Here is a 14,805-nt window from a genome sequence, read left to right on the forward strand (position 1 = left end):
AAGTAAGCAAGCAGAAAGACCAGGTCTCCTGAATGTGCTTCTTCTACCGTTCCCACAGATACATCATTGAGGACTCTCCAGACAAGACCCCATCCAAGGTCAGTACCAAGGCCAAGGCCAAGATGAAGAAGAAAGTGAAAAGGAAGACGGAGAGAAAAACGGAGTGGCATCTTGTTGAGAGGGGGGATGTGTTTTATGCGGTTGACGATGATGTGAGTGTCCTAGTAACATTTCCTACCTAGGTACCTGTTTTTGTGTTCTTGTGTGTTGTAAGTTGCCATCTACTGTCGACTTGCATGAGTTGAACTCAAGCCCTCTCACTACCTACCTACATACTGCTCGTTGCATTGTGTCTTTGCTTTACCTACCAACATCGAGGTGATCCCCATGAATTTTGCTGCCGAATATCACTTCACTATCAATCAGCAAACCTACCAGGACAGCACACTGCTTGCTGCTTGTATCTATCGTGTCCTTCCATATGCACTGCAGCTTCAATCAATCATTATTCTGCTTACTGTGTTTTTTTTGACCTTTTTAATATGTTATTGACCTAGATAATACAAGCAGCAGCAGAGACACGCCACGAATCCATACACCTCTCCTCCCGGATCTGCTATCCTCCTCTACCACCTCCACAGCCAGCACATCCATTTCCAACTGCCAGTACCCCTACTGGACCCTTCGCCAGCGGCGCCATCCAGATTGAGGCTCAAAATGCCAGAGATACTGCTGCAACGACAACAACCAGAAGAAGACACTCCACGAATATGCCACCACGGATGATCCCCTTCATCGCCGACGCAGACACAGATAATAGTGGCGGCCAACAGCAGTTCTGGGTCCGTGAGCTCGATGGCGCTTATACCCTGCGCGGACTGAGGGAGATTATGCGGCATTGTCAGCCTGGGAACTGGATGCATGGGCCGGCAGGATACCCGTATTTTGTGCGTGAGAGGCGTGGGGTTGGTTCTGCGTTTTGATTCTCCCTCTACGCATGATAGATGTATGGATGATATGTTTGTCCTACCTATCTATGTACGGAGTACCTATGTACTGTACAGTACTGAGCTGGTCCATTAGAGAAAAATGATCTTCAGTGCGGTTAGAGATAGTCTCAGCTCAACTAGATGTATGTACAGTACATACAGTACCTAAGGGCAAAAGAAAATACGTGTACCTAACGAATGTAGCGTATTCTTAGGTTGAATACTGAGCCAGCGTCTGTTCTCGATTTTTTTCTTTGTTTTTATTTCTTGTCTTTCTTCCTCTGAGGACTACTGTGTAGTAAATATAACCTGGAAAATTATGAATAACCTGTATACAAACTCTGCTTGAGGTAAAATCGAATCAAAACTAAATCAGACTGAATTCACTTTTCTCGCAGACCAACAACGCCGTTGGCATCTTGAAGCATAGCCTAGTTGTCATTGCTGCAGTTGTGGAAAGTAGAAACTACCTAGGCTAGGTACCATACGGGGACCACCGGGGTTCAAAAAAGAAAAAACGGTTGATTGACGGTTATCATGGTTTTTTTAACCATTTTACTTACTGCCACAAACGCATAAGAATGGTCATTAAACTGTTTATCTAACGGTTTCAAAAAATATAAAACGTTACATTTCTATGAAACGTTTTTTTTAGAAACGTTAGATTTAGGGAAATAATGTTAAACTGATAAAATATTAACGTTTGGAAAAATAATGTCTATTTCAAGCAAATAATAGCCTTCATTCTGGGAACTAATTAACGTTTATTTTCCAGTACTAATGGTTCCATTGTTCTTTCCAAAATATCACCTTTACAGTACCAATCTCTACCACAACCTACAAATTTCGATAATTTAGATAGTCTAGTTAATAGGGGTTAGATTGCATAGAAATCAAAACTCACCTCATCTTCTCTGTAAAATAATAATAATCTCACGATGTACGGAGTAGCTAACCTATAGATGATCATGAGCTAGCTTGAATCTAGCCTCAGGTAAAAGAAAAAAGATGTAGTTAGAGATTTTTTTGGTCATATAAACGTTAATCTTTAATAAATGTTATTTTTTGATAGACGTTAGTCTTCTAAGAACAGTTTATGAAGGAGATATTTTTTTATGTGTTTATTTCATTTCGATATTGATTTTTTTTAATGATTGATAAACTGTTTATACACCGTTGATCAAAAACCCCGATGGTCCCGTATTACTCCGTATGTTAATTTGTGATTGTTGCTGATTTTGATAGGTCCTGGATAGATGCTTGTGATAGGTCTGCCGACCCCTCACCTGATTGGCTGGAGCTAGCACTACGGTGGGCCTCACGTGCCACTCGCGCAGAAGTTGCCATCATCCTCGACCATCAAAACTTAGTAAGAATGCTCCGACCGACCGACCGACCTCTCAATTCTGGCACTTCTCTTTCACCCGCCAGAACTGTTCATCAGAAGTTGTGACAATGACGACTTCTGTCGCGGGGGGTCTGTTCGAGTCTTTACCCAAGCCGAAATATACCGGCGAAGATGAAGAGTTGCCCGCGCACGCCCAGCCTCGCGGCCCTCGCGTGCTGGGCGCCGGCGCGCTCGACGAGACGCAAGTTGTATTGAGGGTAAGTCTGATGGACCTGCCCCCAGTGATCTCTTCTCTAACGAGTTTACAGAAAGCTGGTCCTCCACCATACGGCAACCGAAAAGGATGGCGGCCACGAGCACCCGAAGACTTTGGCGACGGTGGCGCGTTCCCCGAAATCTTGGTCGCCCAGTACCCCCTGGACATGGGTCGGAAGGGCAAATCCACCACCTCGAATGCTCTCGCCGTGCAGGTCGACGCTGAAGGAAAGGTCAAATATGATGCCATTGCCCGACGGGGTCACAGTGAGAACCGCATCGTCCACGCATCGTTCAAGGACCTCATCCCCCTGCGGCAGCGGGTCGACATGGGAGAGATCTCGCTCGACCGGCCGTCGGAGGAGGAGGTCGCCGCACAGATGGAAAGGACGAAAGACGCTCTAGCAAAGCTAGTACAAGGAGCCGTCGCGTCGCAGAGGCCGAAGACCGTCAAAGGCGGCCAGCGAGCAGAACCTACCTTTGTCCGATATACGCCCGCGAACCAGATGGGTGATACGAGCCGGAAGAATGACCGGATCATAAAGATTGTCGAGAGACAACAAGACCCGATGGAGCCGCCCAAGTTCAAGCACAAGAAGATTCCCCGTGGACCGCCATCACCACCACCGCCCATCATGCATTCGCCGCCGAGAAAACTCACGGCAGAGGACCAGGAGGCGTGGAAGATCCCGCCACCGGTTTCCAACTGGAAGAACCCGAAAGGTTACACGGTCCCGTTGGACAAGCGTCTGGCTGCCGATGGCCGTGGCCTGCAGGACGTGACGATCAACGACAAATTTGCCCAGTTTGCAGAGGCGCTGTTCACCGCAGACAGACACGCCCGAGAGGAAGTGCGGCTGCGGGCGCAGATGCAGCAGAAACTGGCCGAGAAGGAGAAGGCTCAGAAGGAAGAGCATCTTCGCATGCTGGCACAGAAAGCTCGCGAAGAGCGGGCTGCAGCTGCTGCCGGCCGACGCGCATCTCGTGCTCGCTCTGTCAGTGGCAGCCGCAGCCCGTCACCGTACTCGTCGCGGTCTGCCACGCCCAGCGAGGACGAAGAGGCGGCCCGGGAGCGGGATCGTCTGCGTCGTGAGCGGCGACTAGAGGCGGAACGACAGCTCCGTCAGTCGCGCATGGGCACGGAGCGGCGGCTCCAGGTGATGGCGCGGGAGCAGAACCGCGACATCTCGGAGAAGGTGGCGCTTGGCCTGGCCAAGCCGACGCAGAGCTCGGAGACGATGTACGACTCGCGGTTGTTCAACCAGACCAGTGGGCTGGAGGCAGGCTTCAACGAGGACAACCCGTACGACAAGCCGCTGTTTGCCGCGCAGGACGCGATCAACAGCATTTACCGGCCGCGGGCGCAGGTGGATGTGGATGATGAAGAGACGGCGGCAGGCGAGATGAGTCGGATCCAGAAGAGTAATCGGTTTGAAGTACTTGGAAGGGCGAAGGAGGGCTTCAAGGGGGCAGCTGAAGCTGAGGTATGCTCACACAGACGCTCTTCATTTTCTTCACGTCGCAGGCAAACTAACGTGTACCAGGCTCGAGACGGTCCCGTCCAATTCGAGAAAGACACCGATCCTTTCGGGATTGACAGCATGATCGCCGACGTGACGGGTGGCGGCGGTGGAGCAGGCCAGAAGCGGTATGGCATTCAGGAAGTCGATCGCGAGGATCGATCCAAGAGAGCGAGGGTGGACGAGGAGTAGCAGACATGGTGGATTGAATTGAATTAATACCTTGTTTTTCCTCTTGAACGGTGCTACAAAATGACATTGCGGGATTGCACATTACAGCACAATCTGTGGGTTTGATAGGATGGATACCTTTCTTCTTACCTTACAATACTTATTCTTATCGCATTTCAGGCGTTTTTTTTTCCGTCCATGTACGTACTGTACTACCTAGGTGTATATACCTAGGAAGATCTTTTCAAAAAAAAAAAGATTTGACCAAGTCAGGCCAGGTACAAGTTCAATTTCTACCACCTATTCATTCGACTGACGACACGACATCACGAAAAGTGTTCCTTATAAATAAAACACCTACATTACACCTATAGATATATCTGTCCTGGCGTCCCGATGGCGAAGCATGTGAATTTTGTCGGTGACTCAAATTAAAGGAGTGAAGGAGTGATATATCATTCATTTTGAGATGAGATGAGATCTATCTCAGTCTAGGTACCGAACGAACTGGTTTGATTGTTGAGTGGGGGGGAATAAAAAATTGGAAGATGGGAGAAGAAATAGAAAGATAGACTTCCTTTATATATATATAGCCAAAAGCTCCCATAGGTATTATTCAGAGGGAGATTATTTCGTCACCGTCCTTGTTGCAGGTAGTTATATACCTAAGTACTGTACATCGCTGCAGGCTTCATGAATAGCCGGATCCTAAACTCCTAGAACTCTGACGGGATTCAGGAGTAGGTAGGTAGGTAGGGAGGTAGGTAGGATATATGTGTGCGTAATGGAGAACATCATCAAGTAACGTTATAACATTCCTGTCATATATAATTCTGGCTGCCTGCGGAAGACAAGAGGACCTCAGGCTGAGATGGTACATGTAGTTAATACTTCCTCCGCCGGAACTGAATCCACGGTCCATCACTCTTCCCCGTAAACTGATCCCGGATCTGATACTGCGCTCTATCTCTTCTCCCCCAGAGCCCTTTCGGTCCTTGCCCCTCGCCGATTGTCCTCTTCGTCTCGTCGTCGGCCAGCTTGATGTCGTACAGATACAGGATCCGGGCTAATAGCAGCGTCATCTCCATGTACGCCAGCTCCTTGCCCGCACACGAGTGGCTGCCCGTGCTCAAGGCCGCGAAGGCGGCTCGAGCCAGCGCGGCGTCTTGTACTGACGCCGATGACTCGTCGAGCCATCGTTCGGGCCAGTATTCGAACGGGCGAGGGTAGTATGCTGGGTTGACGTGCAGCGCGTAGATGGGCACGCCCACCTCCGTTCCTGCAGGGAAGTCTTGCCCTTCGATCGTGATCCCCCCCCCCCCCCGGCAGCACTTCGCGAGGGAGATAGCCCGGGACAGACGGCGACAGTCGCAAGGACTCATCGATGCAGGCCCGCAGGTACCTTGCCCGAGACAGCTCCGGACCACGTTTGACATCGTCGACGGTGGGGAAGCAAGAGCGGATCTCGGCCGTCGCTCTCTCGAGACAGTGGGAGTTGTGAGTCAGGTAAAACAGGACTGACGAAAGGGCCGTCGCGAAGGTGTCAGACCCTGCGACCAGCAACAGCGTCGCCTCGGCTTTGATCTCTTCCACACTGGCCTGGTTGAGATTGCCCTCGTGGTCCCGAAACAGATGGACGAAATCGTCGCGCAGCTCCGGCTCGTTGCTGCCGGGCTTCTGGTTCAGCTCATGCTCGACCCGCTCCGCGATCAACTGGTCCGTGAATTCGTCGAACTTGCGCACCTCGGGCGGGATCATGAGACTCATGATGGGGGATTCGAGCAGGGCATTCAGCAGGGATTGGAGAATGGGCGGCATGTGTCCGACCTGTATCATCATCAGATCGACGCAAAACATAAATACTACTGCTACTGCTGCTGCTCCTACCTACCTTAAAGTTCGTCCCCACCAGCGCAGTGAAGATCTGAGGCAATTGTCGAAACCGCCCATCTCTCGTCAACCCGAAATTCCGACTGAAGCCAATCTCAGAGACCGTATCGACCGTCAAATACGGGATCCATCGGCTCATATCGACCGGTTCCGACCAGCCATCGTTGCCATCAACGTCCCCTTTTGTATTCGTATTTGTCACCTCCTCCAGCCAGATTTTCTGATGCTCGAGGATAGGCGCCTCGTTCATGCGAAGCGCTTTCTCGGAGAAGGCGCGGGAAATGATCTTGCGCTTGCGGGTATTCACCGCGCCATCGACCTCGACCAGGGTCTCTCGTCCGCGATTGGAGGCCGTGAAGGTCTTGTAGAGCAACCCTTTCTTGACGTTGTTCGCCTTGCCGTCGTAGATAGCTTTCAAAGGTACGCGCCCAGGGTGTCGAACGAGACGCGGTTGGGCGCGATGCGCACCGTTGGCCCGTAGATCTGGTGCAGCTGCCACAGTCGCACATGACGGTCTCCTGAGGCAGCTGACATGAAGTCAGGCCAGCTGGAGATGCGATTGAGGAAGGGACCTGGCACGTTGGCCAGGGGGTGCAGTGTCACCCGATAGACGCAGCGGAGCAGTCCATAGGCCAGCAGGGGGAGAACGTAGGTGACCAGGAAGGATGTCATTAGGGAGGCGTCATCATATAATATAGATATAGATAGATATTTACATATCAACATAGCTGGCAGGCGATTAGAGAACAGATAGATGAAACGATATTTTGGAAGTGAAGCAGGCGATAATTTACTGAACTTGACACATGAGATATGCGGTCAGGCCCTAACGACGTGCTGTACCTAAATTAAGCTCATTCTTGCTAGGGTGCAGTCAATCAATCACCAATCAATTAATACTCCGTACTTACCAGGTACCTACCTACCTAGGTAGGTAACCGTAGGTTATCGAGGCACAGGGTATTCACCCCGGCCTTCACGAGCTCTTTTCTTGCTTGGTCTGGCAGGCCTTTTTGGTTTTTCCCGACTCAACTCCCCGAAGATTTTCTTGACACCATACAAATCCCATTCCTTGTTCCCGTATTTGAGGAGCTTGCGCCATTCGTCCGCGCACATAGCGAGCGGCGCCGAACTGTACTGCGTCCAGGACGGTCCACTAAACCCGATGAGCCACGCGTTGAGCTCGTGGTCGACGAGAATGTGCTCCGGCAGAACGCAATTCCAGACCATGTCGTTCGAGTGCAGGACGTTGATCATATCCTTGACTTGTTCTTCCCACTTTGCATGCATGTTTTTCATGCCGCGGATCTCATCATCCTCGAGGCTTCGAAGCCCGAATGAGAGCCAGTCTTGTAACATGCCAATCACTATTTTTCCGTCGCTGGATACGACAATGCTGTAGAGTTTGGGCACTCGAAGGTCGGCGTGCAAGCCTGATTCCGCGATGCGGTGCAGGACGGTGATTTCCCGTATGAACGACGCGGCAGAACGGTCCTCATTATTGATTGGCTTGAAGAATTTGTTCTCGCCGTCCAGTGTCCGGACTAGTCGGGGAGTGTGGCATGTGTTATGGTAGTTGAGAACGTATCCACCGTCTAGGATCTCTTTTCGTGGGACTGGAGTAGATGGGATCGAGATCTCCGCTGCAGATACAAGCTTCACCTGCCCGACCAGATCATCCCCCAGGGCAGAGATGGGAATTGTGCGGAATGGAATCGTTCTGTCTTCCTTGGGAACCTCTGGCACATCGGTAACGAGCGATGCGGAAAGCAGTTTGTCATTGCCATCGCGAGGACCGAGTTTTATGAAATGGAGGTCCGGAAACGCGAACTGTTCGAGCGTAATTGACTCTTCTTCTCCTTCTCCCTTTTCACATGGCGACGGTGCCAACTCTTGAATCAAAGGGACGCAAGCCTGAACGATCCATTCACAGAACTTATTGTAGTTTTCCTCATCCTTGAGAACATTTCTTTTTCTGGGCTGTCTGATCGGCTCGTTATCCGCGACAAATTTGGAGACGCGTCGCCTGTACTCTGTTTCCAGACGCGTGCCACGGATGGCTTCATCCTGCAGGTCGAGAGTGATGGTGAAGATTTTACAGTTGCAATGGATGGTTATCTTGGTGAAGGAGCTGCAGACGAAGCTTCCCACTTTTCTGTATGGTGGTAGTTTAGGGGTGGTTGATGGTACCATGATCGATGATGGTGATGAGCGTGCTGAGAATATGGACTGGGATACTGGGTGGCTGCTTTTTAGGTCTATAAATCGATGTGGTCTATATGGTAGGTTCAGAAGATATTACTGATTGAAACATTGAAATCAAGAGAATAGAATGAATTGATGCTCGAATGCTCATAATTAAGTTGCTAAGCACGAGGTTCTGGTGTTGCTGATTGATAGAAGGATCTACATACAATGATACGTCATATCAAAACAGACCATCCTTTTACGCGTTCAACGCGTTATTTTAGTCTTTTAGCTCCCACTCATGCCTGAGGCACAGAGAGCTGGGCTACGTGGCCCAGCTACACAGCCTCAGATACTGATCCATGGTAACGGCAACAGGACACGGAGTTCAGGGCCATGATCTCGCGTCACGTACATCTGTAGATTATGGATGGTTGCTTGAACCTCTAAAGGACTATGGCCAAAGGGCCCAAAAAGGCTGACTGGTCTGCGGGTATTATCCACCCAATCAAGTTACCTTTGGGCCAGGAGCCCAAGGCATTCGGCGAGACGCTCCCCATCACGAGCTAAAGGAGTGATTGCGTCTTTTTAATATTTTTCTTATCCCAAGAACGAACCGGTTCTAGCGAACGTTGGAGCCCAAACTGTTCTTACGAACCCTTCACTACCGAGAGTGTTGGAACGTTCATTGCGATGCTGTAGACTGACTGGCCTCGCGAACTGTTACTCGAGTTTCGTTATTTAGTACGCGCTGAAAATGTGCTTGCCGACGGAGGCAGTCAAGGCTCCTTTGAGAGATTGTGAATGGTGTCTCTCTTCTGGCGTCATGTCAGAGATCTTGGCCTCCAGCTTCCTGGGATGCGTCTTTGTCACGTGAGGGGAAAGGACGCAGAAAGCGGCGTCGACGCCGAAAAGAGCGTCATTTCCCCGGACTTGTAGAGGTATACATAGTACGGAGTACACTACCAATTGAATCGCCACGCCATAAATAGGAGATATGTGATAGTAGATTCTACAATATTACAATAGAACTCTAACTACAATAGAAGATTCAATAGATTTTTAAAGAAATCTACCTTTTTCTTACTGTTTTCTAGCGGTTTATAGATTTATGCCATTCTATGACCTCGACCTTAATTATTACGGTACAGTCAGTGTTACCTATTTCTGTGGATAATATGAGAGAACGTTTCAATTAATTGAAATATTACAGGATAGATATGTAATTAGAATGTGTCAGCCAAGCTAAATTAGAGAAGTCCAGTGCTTCGGGTATATATAGACATGAAACAATGGGTATGAACTGTCAACCAGAAAAGATCCAACAGATAAGAGGCAGTTGTCATGATACTCTTCTTAGCTGAGTGGAAAATTTCTGGCATGAACTGGGAATTGAAAACTATATTAGAAAAAAAAAAAGGAAAAAGGAAAAACGAAAACCAAGTATAAGACAGAGAAGTGCCCCTAGACAAGACTACTGTCGATCATCCGGAACTGATACTTTCAACACCTCCCTCAGAACCTCGTCGACCAGCGCATACGATTCATCCCTCAGCTTACGTTCTGGCGACCCCTCCTCGCGCGTCTTATCAAAGGCATGCCCGACACCTTTCATCTGGCGATGGACCACTCGACGCCTGCCATCGTCGAGCTTGGCAGCCAGGGCATCAGCCTCCGGAGCCAGCGTGTCGCCGTCGCAGGTGATGATGACCACCGTCTGCGGGAAGGCATCCTTATCCGCGTAGGACGGCGAGATGCGTGGATCTTTGTTGCTCACGCCCTCCGGGATGTAGCAGGCATCGAAGAAGCGCGCCATGAGTGCTGGGATCGGACGGCGCGGGTTGGGCGAGATCTTGGCCTCGGGGGCGATGGAGAGGTCTGTTGGAGGGTAGAACGCGACGACGGCTTGGATTGCGACTTCGACAGGTAGTGATAATCGTTGTTTTAGTGACGATGATGCCGCCACCAAGGCCAAGTTACCGCCTGCACTGAACCCCGACAGCGCGATGCGGCTGCTGTCGAAGCGCTCCGGCTGGCCAACCACCCAGCGGATGACATCCTCGACGTCGTGCAGCGCCGCGGGGAACGGGTTCTCGGGCGCCTTGCGATAGTCAGCGTCGACGACGGCAATTCCCGTGCTGCGGGCGATATGCGCGCAATACGCCGTGTCGGAGCCCAGGTCTGGCAGGACGAAGCCACTGCCATGCCAGTTGATGAGGACTGGCAGTTTCGATTTCGTCGCTTCCTCCGACGGAGGAAGATACAGCTCCGCGGGAATGTATCGTCCTGCATCGCGCGATGGGATCTGCAGGCGCTGTTTGCCTTTGTATCGCGCGTTTGCGAGGCGTCGGCGGAAGAGTGCAATGCCTGCTGCTAGGCGGAACAGGACGGCGAGAGTTTTCAGTCGGAGGTAAGTGAAAAACCCGTGTGATGTTGTTCCCATTGCGCTGGACAGCTGTCCGTATCAAGTAAACAAGTATATAATATATGCGGTATGTCCAGAGTATAGAGCAGTATTAACAATCAATCAGCATGACAGGACAGACAGGACAGGGAGAAAAAGAGCAAGCAAAAGATTATATATACCACCTGATTTACCAAGTGAATTGTGGATTTATTTCATAACTCAGCAGAGACGCGGGATATTTCAAGCATAATTGAGCCAAGAAAGAAAGGAGGGGGGATGATAAGAGGAGAGGAGGTTGCTAGATTCGTTCCTTAAACTAACTTCATTTAAAAGCCAAGAACAAGATCCAGGGAGGGAATTAATTGATCACGAGATGGACGTACTAAAACGTTTCCCATCACCTGGATAAATACTTAATTTAATCTAGTCTGGCGGTTTGTGTTCGTCTCGTCTAGCCTAGGTAATTTGGATTTTCTATCTTTTTTTATTGTCTTCTTCATCATTTGTTTCCAGCACTGGTGGCTCCGTAGTTAGTACCTCACTGTACTCCGTACTCCGCAGGTTAATTACTTGGCTTCGCTTCTACCGTGGATGGCGTCGGATGCGGGGAAAGCTTCCCCAAGTCCAACTGTCCGTGCCACGAATCGGACTGATCAATCAAGACTGGAAGTTTCCAGGATTGCTCCTACCTGTAGGAATGCACAGATTACTAGGTACCTAACTACTGTACAGTACATACAGAACTCGCTGATGCAGTAAAACCCTCCAATTGACTTTTTGTCATCATCTATCCATCTATATACAGCGGGAAACGTATAATGCGATCGATCAACTTTTGAGACCCCCAGGTATCTAATCTAACAAACAATAACGCCAATGATAGCCTACATATTGTACCATAAATGCAACCGACCAGACCACTACTCGAGGCCAATCCATTCACCCTCCCCATCATCGCCATCGCTTTCGCCATCGACAGCATCAGCGTCATCCATCGGCTGATCGGTAGGTCCGCTTTCGTCGATCTTCTGGACAACGCCGTTGCTCTTCTGCCCCGCGAGGACAGGCTTCGACAGCAGATAGTCCAATTGGTAAAGGTTCTTCTCCGACAGTCGCTTCAGACTGTCCTGGATCTCGTCGATGACGCGCTGCACGGCGCGCAGCTCCGGGGCCAACGTGCCCGAGTTGTCCTTCAAGTATCGACCGTGAATGCTGAGCAGCGACGTGATCCACAGCAGGTTGAACTCCAAATGCGGCGTCTCGTCAGTCGAGTTGGCCACAAAGCGCAGCAGACGAGGAAGGTACACCGTCGGAAGGGCGCGGACGACATGCGGGATGTCCGACGGAGGGATGCCCTCGTAGACCGCGCGGATGAGAGGCGCCTCGTTCAGACGGAAGGCCATGATGAGGGCTTTGAGGAACGACGGCTCGTCAGCGTCTGTCGATGTCGAGGTTGAAGCCTGTTTCGCCGCCTGCAGTGTGTCGAGAATCGTGTCTGGCGTGATCGTGATATCCAGGTCGAACGGGTCAAAGACGAATTCGGTGTCCAGACTGTAGATCAAAAGACCCTCCGTCGACGCTGCGCAGAATGAGCGCCCCGTGGGCGAAAATGCGACAGCCGCAACTCGCACTTCCGGTCGCGTCGTGCGAGCAGCCGCATCGCCACGCTTCACACCCGGAAGCGTCCGGTCGATCCGGTCTTCCAGATCGGACGCCTCACCCGTCTCATCGATCAGACCTCGTGGCCCTGCTTCAGTCATGTCGCGGCTGTTGAGATATTCCTGGGTGCCGTCCAGCGACGTGTTCACCGACACGGTGTATTTCTTGACCAAGGACCCCGTCCTAACATCATACAAGCAGATATACTTGCTGTTGCCACCCGCCAGCAGACAGGAGCCATCGGCACTGTATCTGATCGTATTGAAGGATTTCGTACTCTCGACGTTGGCGGCTGTTCGTCGATCAGTGATCTTCCGCCCACCGGACGCGTCGCGGCGGCCGTCAATCAATCCCTCCTGCGTTGCATCGTTGACGGACCAGAAAGTCAGCTGACCGTCGAGAGTCGACGCTGCAATCTGTTTCCCGTCGGGTCTGAAATCCACGCTCAGCACGTCCGACTGGAGCTGCAGAGGCTCGCTGGTCTGCGTCCTCCCGAAAATACTCCACACCCGGACGGTGCGGTCCCAGCTGCCACTGACGAGATGGCTTCCGTCTGGGGCGAATGCCAAAGACACCACCGGTCCCTCGTGACCCGACAGTCGATCCAGCAGTTGGCCTGTCTGCACGGACCAGACGTGAATATCGAATGAATCGAGAGAGCCGGCGCAGACCACCTCGCCGCTAGGGTCGACAGCCAGAGAAGACCAGGATAGTCGAGTAGGGGCTGTAAAGGTGCGGAAATTTCGATACCGGACGAGATCCCACGCTCTGACCGAGCCATCGAGCGATGACGTGAACAAGACATTTCCCCGCTTGGCAAACTGACACGCTGTCACTCCGCTCGAGTGTTCTGTGAACGTCACGACGCAGAAACCAGAGGTCACATCCCACACTTTGACTTTGCCATCGTCGGCAGTGGTGATAATCCGCTGCCCGTCCGGAGAATACACAAGCGAATTCATCGAGTCCAGGTGTCCCTGCTGCTTCAAGATGTAGGATTCCGACTGCCACTCCCAGACCAGGAGCTGTCCATGCTTCGAGGAGCCGAATGCCAGCCACTCTCCTGACTTATTGATCGTGACAAAATCAATGTTGCTTTGCGAGACACTAATCACCGTCAGCTTGCCGCGTTCTAAGTTACTAATCATAAGATAGACATACCTGAGCATGTGGATCATATTGAACTCGGGCAGCTCATATAAGCCAAACAATCCGTTCGAAAAGCCGACGACAAGGAGATTGGAGGGTGCGTGGAAGGCGGCGCAAGTCAGCTTGGCGTCATTCTGCATGAAAAAGTCCTTCTTGACGATTCTCCAGCGGAGATCGGAACTCTCCTCCCCATCAGTATCTTTGGCGACATACTCCCATCGGAATAATGCGCCGTCCTGGCTGACGGTATAGATCTACCCACAAAGTAAGCTAATGCCCATGACGGTTGACAGCATTTCCTTACAGTTTCCTGATCCGCGCTGAAGTAGGCCGCTTTGACGCCATACCGATGTCCCGCGAGAGTAGTTGGTTCAAAGCCATCTTCGGGATCCAAACTCCACACTCTTGCGGTCAAATCCTTTGACGCGGTGAGGATAAATCGTGAATCGCTCGACCATTCGATATTTTGGATAATGTCAAAGTGACCAGCAAGGTCTCGATGCAGGACGAAGGGCGCAAATTCAATCTCCCCACTGCCATCCGTGCCCGGAGCCGATGGCGTGTGCCAGATCTGGAGCCGTCGACCCACGCCTACTGCGAAGTGCCGACCAGAGGGAGAGAATTTGAGCGCGCTAATAGGCGACTTGAAGGAGAAGTGATAGATGGCGATTCGCCGGCGGAAATTGGTCAGGATGGCGCGGCCATCTTCGTCCACAGTCAGAAGAAGATTGCCTCGGGGAGTGAGGTCTAGCCGGGCGATGTTCTTGCGGTGGGCAAAGGGAAGAGTATACGATTTGTTACTGGACAGAAATTCAGTCAGAGATGCTGAATAAAGCGCAAGTAAAAATCTTGCCAGGTACATACTTTACAAGGTCAAAAACGGTGACTCTGTTGCCCACTGGGGAGAGCAAGCAGTTCCCGTCCGGGGTGAAGAGGAGATTCCCTTTGCGATAGACGGTCCCCAGTAAATTCGAAAACTAGAAAATTTTTTAGTATAAATTTATCAATGCCCAAGAAATATATTTGCATACCTTGAAATCCGTCTTCATCGTCCCTGTCCGTGCCCGCTAGAAAAACCGCATCTCCGCGCTCTCAAAAATTTCCTGATCTTTTCTTGGTGAACCGCGATAAGAGAGTTAATAGTTAATCCGAGCCCGACAGAGGTGTTCCGGCGCTATTCCTCTTCCAGACAAGTGTGGTCTGGGGCCTGTTTACCTGACCGACGCTAAC

The 14,805-nt window shown here is 51.0% G+C and overlaps 6 protein-coding genes across 6 annotated transcripts; 2 read left to right on the top strand and 4 right to left on the bottom strand.

Moving 5' to 3' along the window:
* Window positions 1-32: 32 nt before the first annotated feature.
* Window positions 33-983, top strand: VTN77DRAFT_2586 (uncharacterized protein; the record flags this gene model as incomplete). The annotated part of the gene is made up of 2 exons (XM_069418441.1): window positions 33-212; window positions 558-983. The coding sequence occupies 2 exons, from the start codon at window positions 33-35 to the stop codon at window positions 981-983; spliced, it is 606 nt and encodes a 201-aa protein (XP_069282067.1).
* Window positions 984-2,444: 1,461 nt separating this feature from the next.
* Window positions 2,445-4,304, top strand: VTN77DRAFT_2587 (uncharacterized protein; the record flags this gene model as incomplete). The annotated part of the gene is made up of 3 exons (XM_069418442.1): window positions 2,445-2,594; window positions 2,646-4,076; window positions 4,137-4,304. 3 exons carry the CDS (start codon window positions 2,445-2,447, stop codon window positions 4,302-4,304), a joined length of 1,749 nt encoding a protein of 582 aa, XP_069282068.1.
* A 942-nt stretch (window positions 4,305-5,246) lies between these two features.
* VTN77DRAFT_2588 (uncharacterized protein) lies at window positions 5,247-6,423 on the bottom strand (the record flags this gene model as incomplete). The annotated part of the gene is made up of 2 exons (XM_069418443.1): window positions 5,247-6,110; window positions 6,175-6,423. The coding sequence occupies 2 exons, from the start codon at window positions 6,421-6,423 to the stop codon at window positions 5,247-5,249; spliced, it is 1,113 nt and encodes a 370-aa protein (XP_069282069.1).
* A 695-nt stretch (window positions 6,424-7,118) lies between these two features.
* VTN77DRAFT_2589 (uncharacterized protein) lies at window positions 7,119-8,366 on the bottom strand (the record flags this gene model as incomplete). The annotated part of the gene is made up of 1 exon (XM_069418444.1): window positions 7,119-8,366. One exon carries the CDS (start codon window positions 8,364-8,366, stop codon window positions 7,119-7,121), a length of 1,248 nt encoding a protein of 415 aa, XP_069282070.1.
* Window positions 8,367-9,834: 1,468 nt separating this feature from the next.
* Window positions 9,835-10,803, bottom strand: VTN77DRAFT_2590 (uncharacterized protein; the record flags this gene model as incomplete). The annotated part of the gene is made up of 1 exon (XM_069418446.1): window positions 9,835-10,803. The coding sequence occupies one exon, from the start codon at window positions 10,801-10,803 to the stop codon at window positions 9,835-9,837; it is 969 nt and encodes a 322-aa protein (XP_069282071.1).
* An 884-nt stretch (window positions 10,804-11,687) lies between these two features.
* Window positions 11,688-14,624, bottom strand: VTN77DRAFT_2591 (uncharacterized protein; the record flags this gene model as incomplete). The annotated part of the gene is made up of 5 exons (XM_069418447.1): window positions 11,688-13,533; window positions 13,588-13,829; window positions 13,880-14,375; window positions 14,440-14,552; window positions 14,607-14,624. The coding sequence occupies 5 exons, from the start codon at window positions 14,622-14,624 to the stop codon at window positions 11,688-11,690; spliced, it is 2,715 nt and encodes a 904-aa protein (XP_069282072.1).
* Between the last annotated feature and the right edge of the window lie 181 nt (window positions 14,625-14,805).

The sequence above is a fragment of the Rasamsonia byssochlamydoides genome (genome assembly GCF_041956645.1).
Source record: "Rasamsonia byssochlamydoides strain NRRL 3658 unplaced genomic scaffold VTN77scaffold_2, whole genome shotgun sequence".
Lineage (NCBI taxonomy): Eukaryota > Fungi > Ascomycota > Eurotiomycetes > Eurotiales > Trichocomaceae > Rasamsonia > Rasamsonia byssochlamydoides.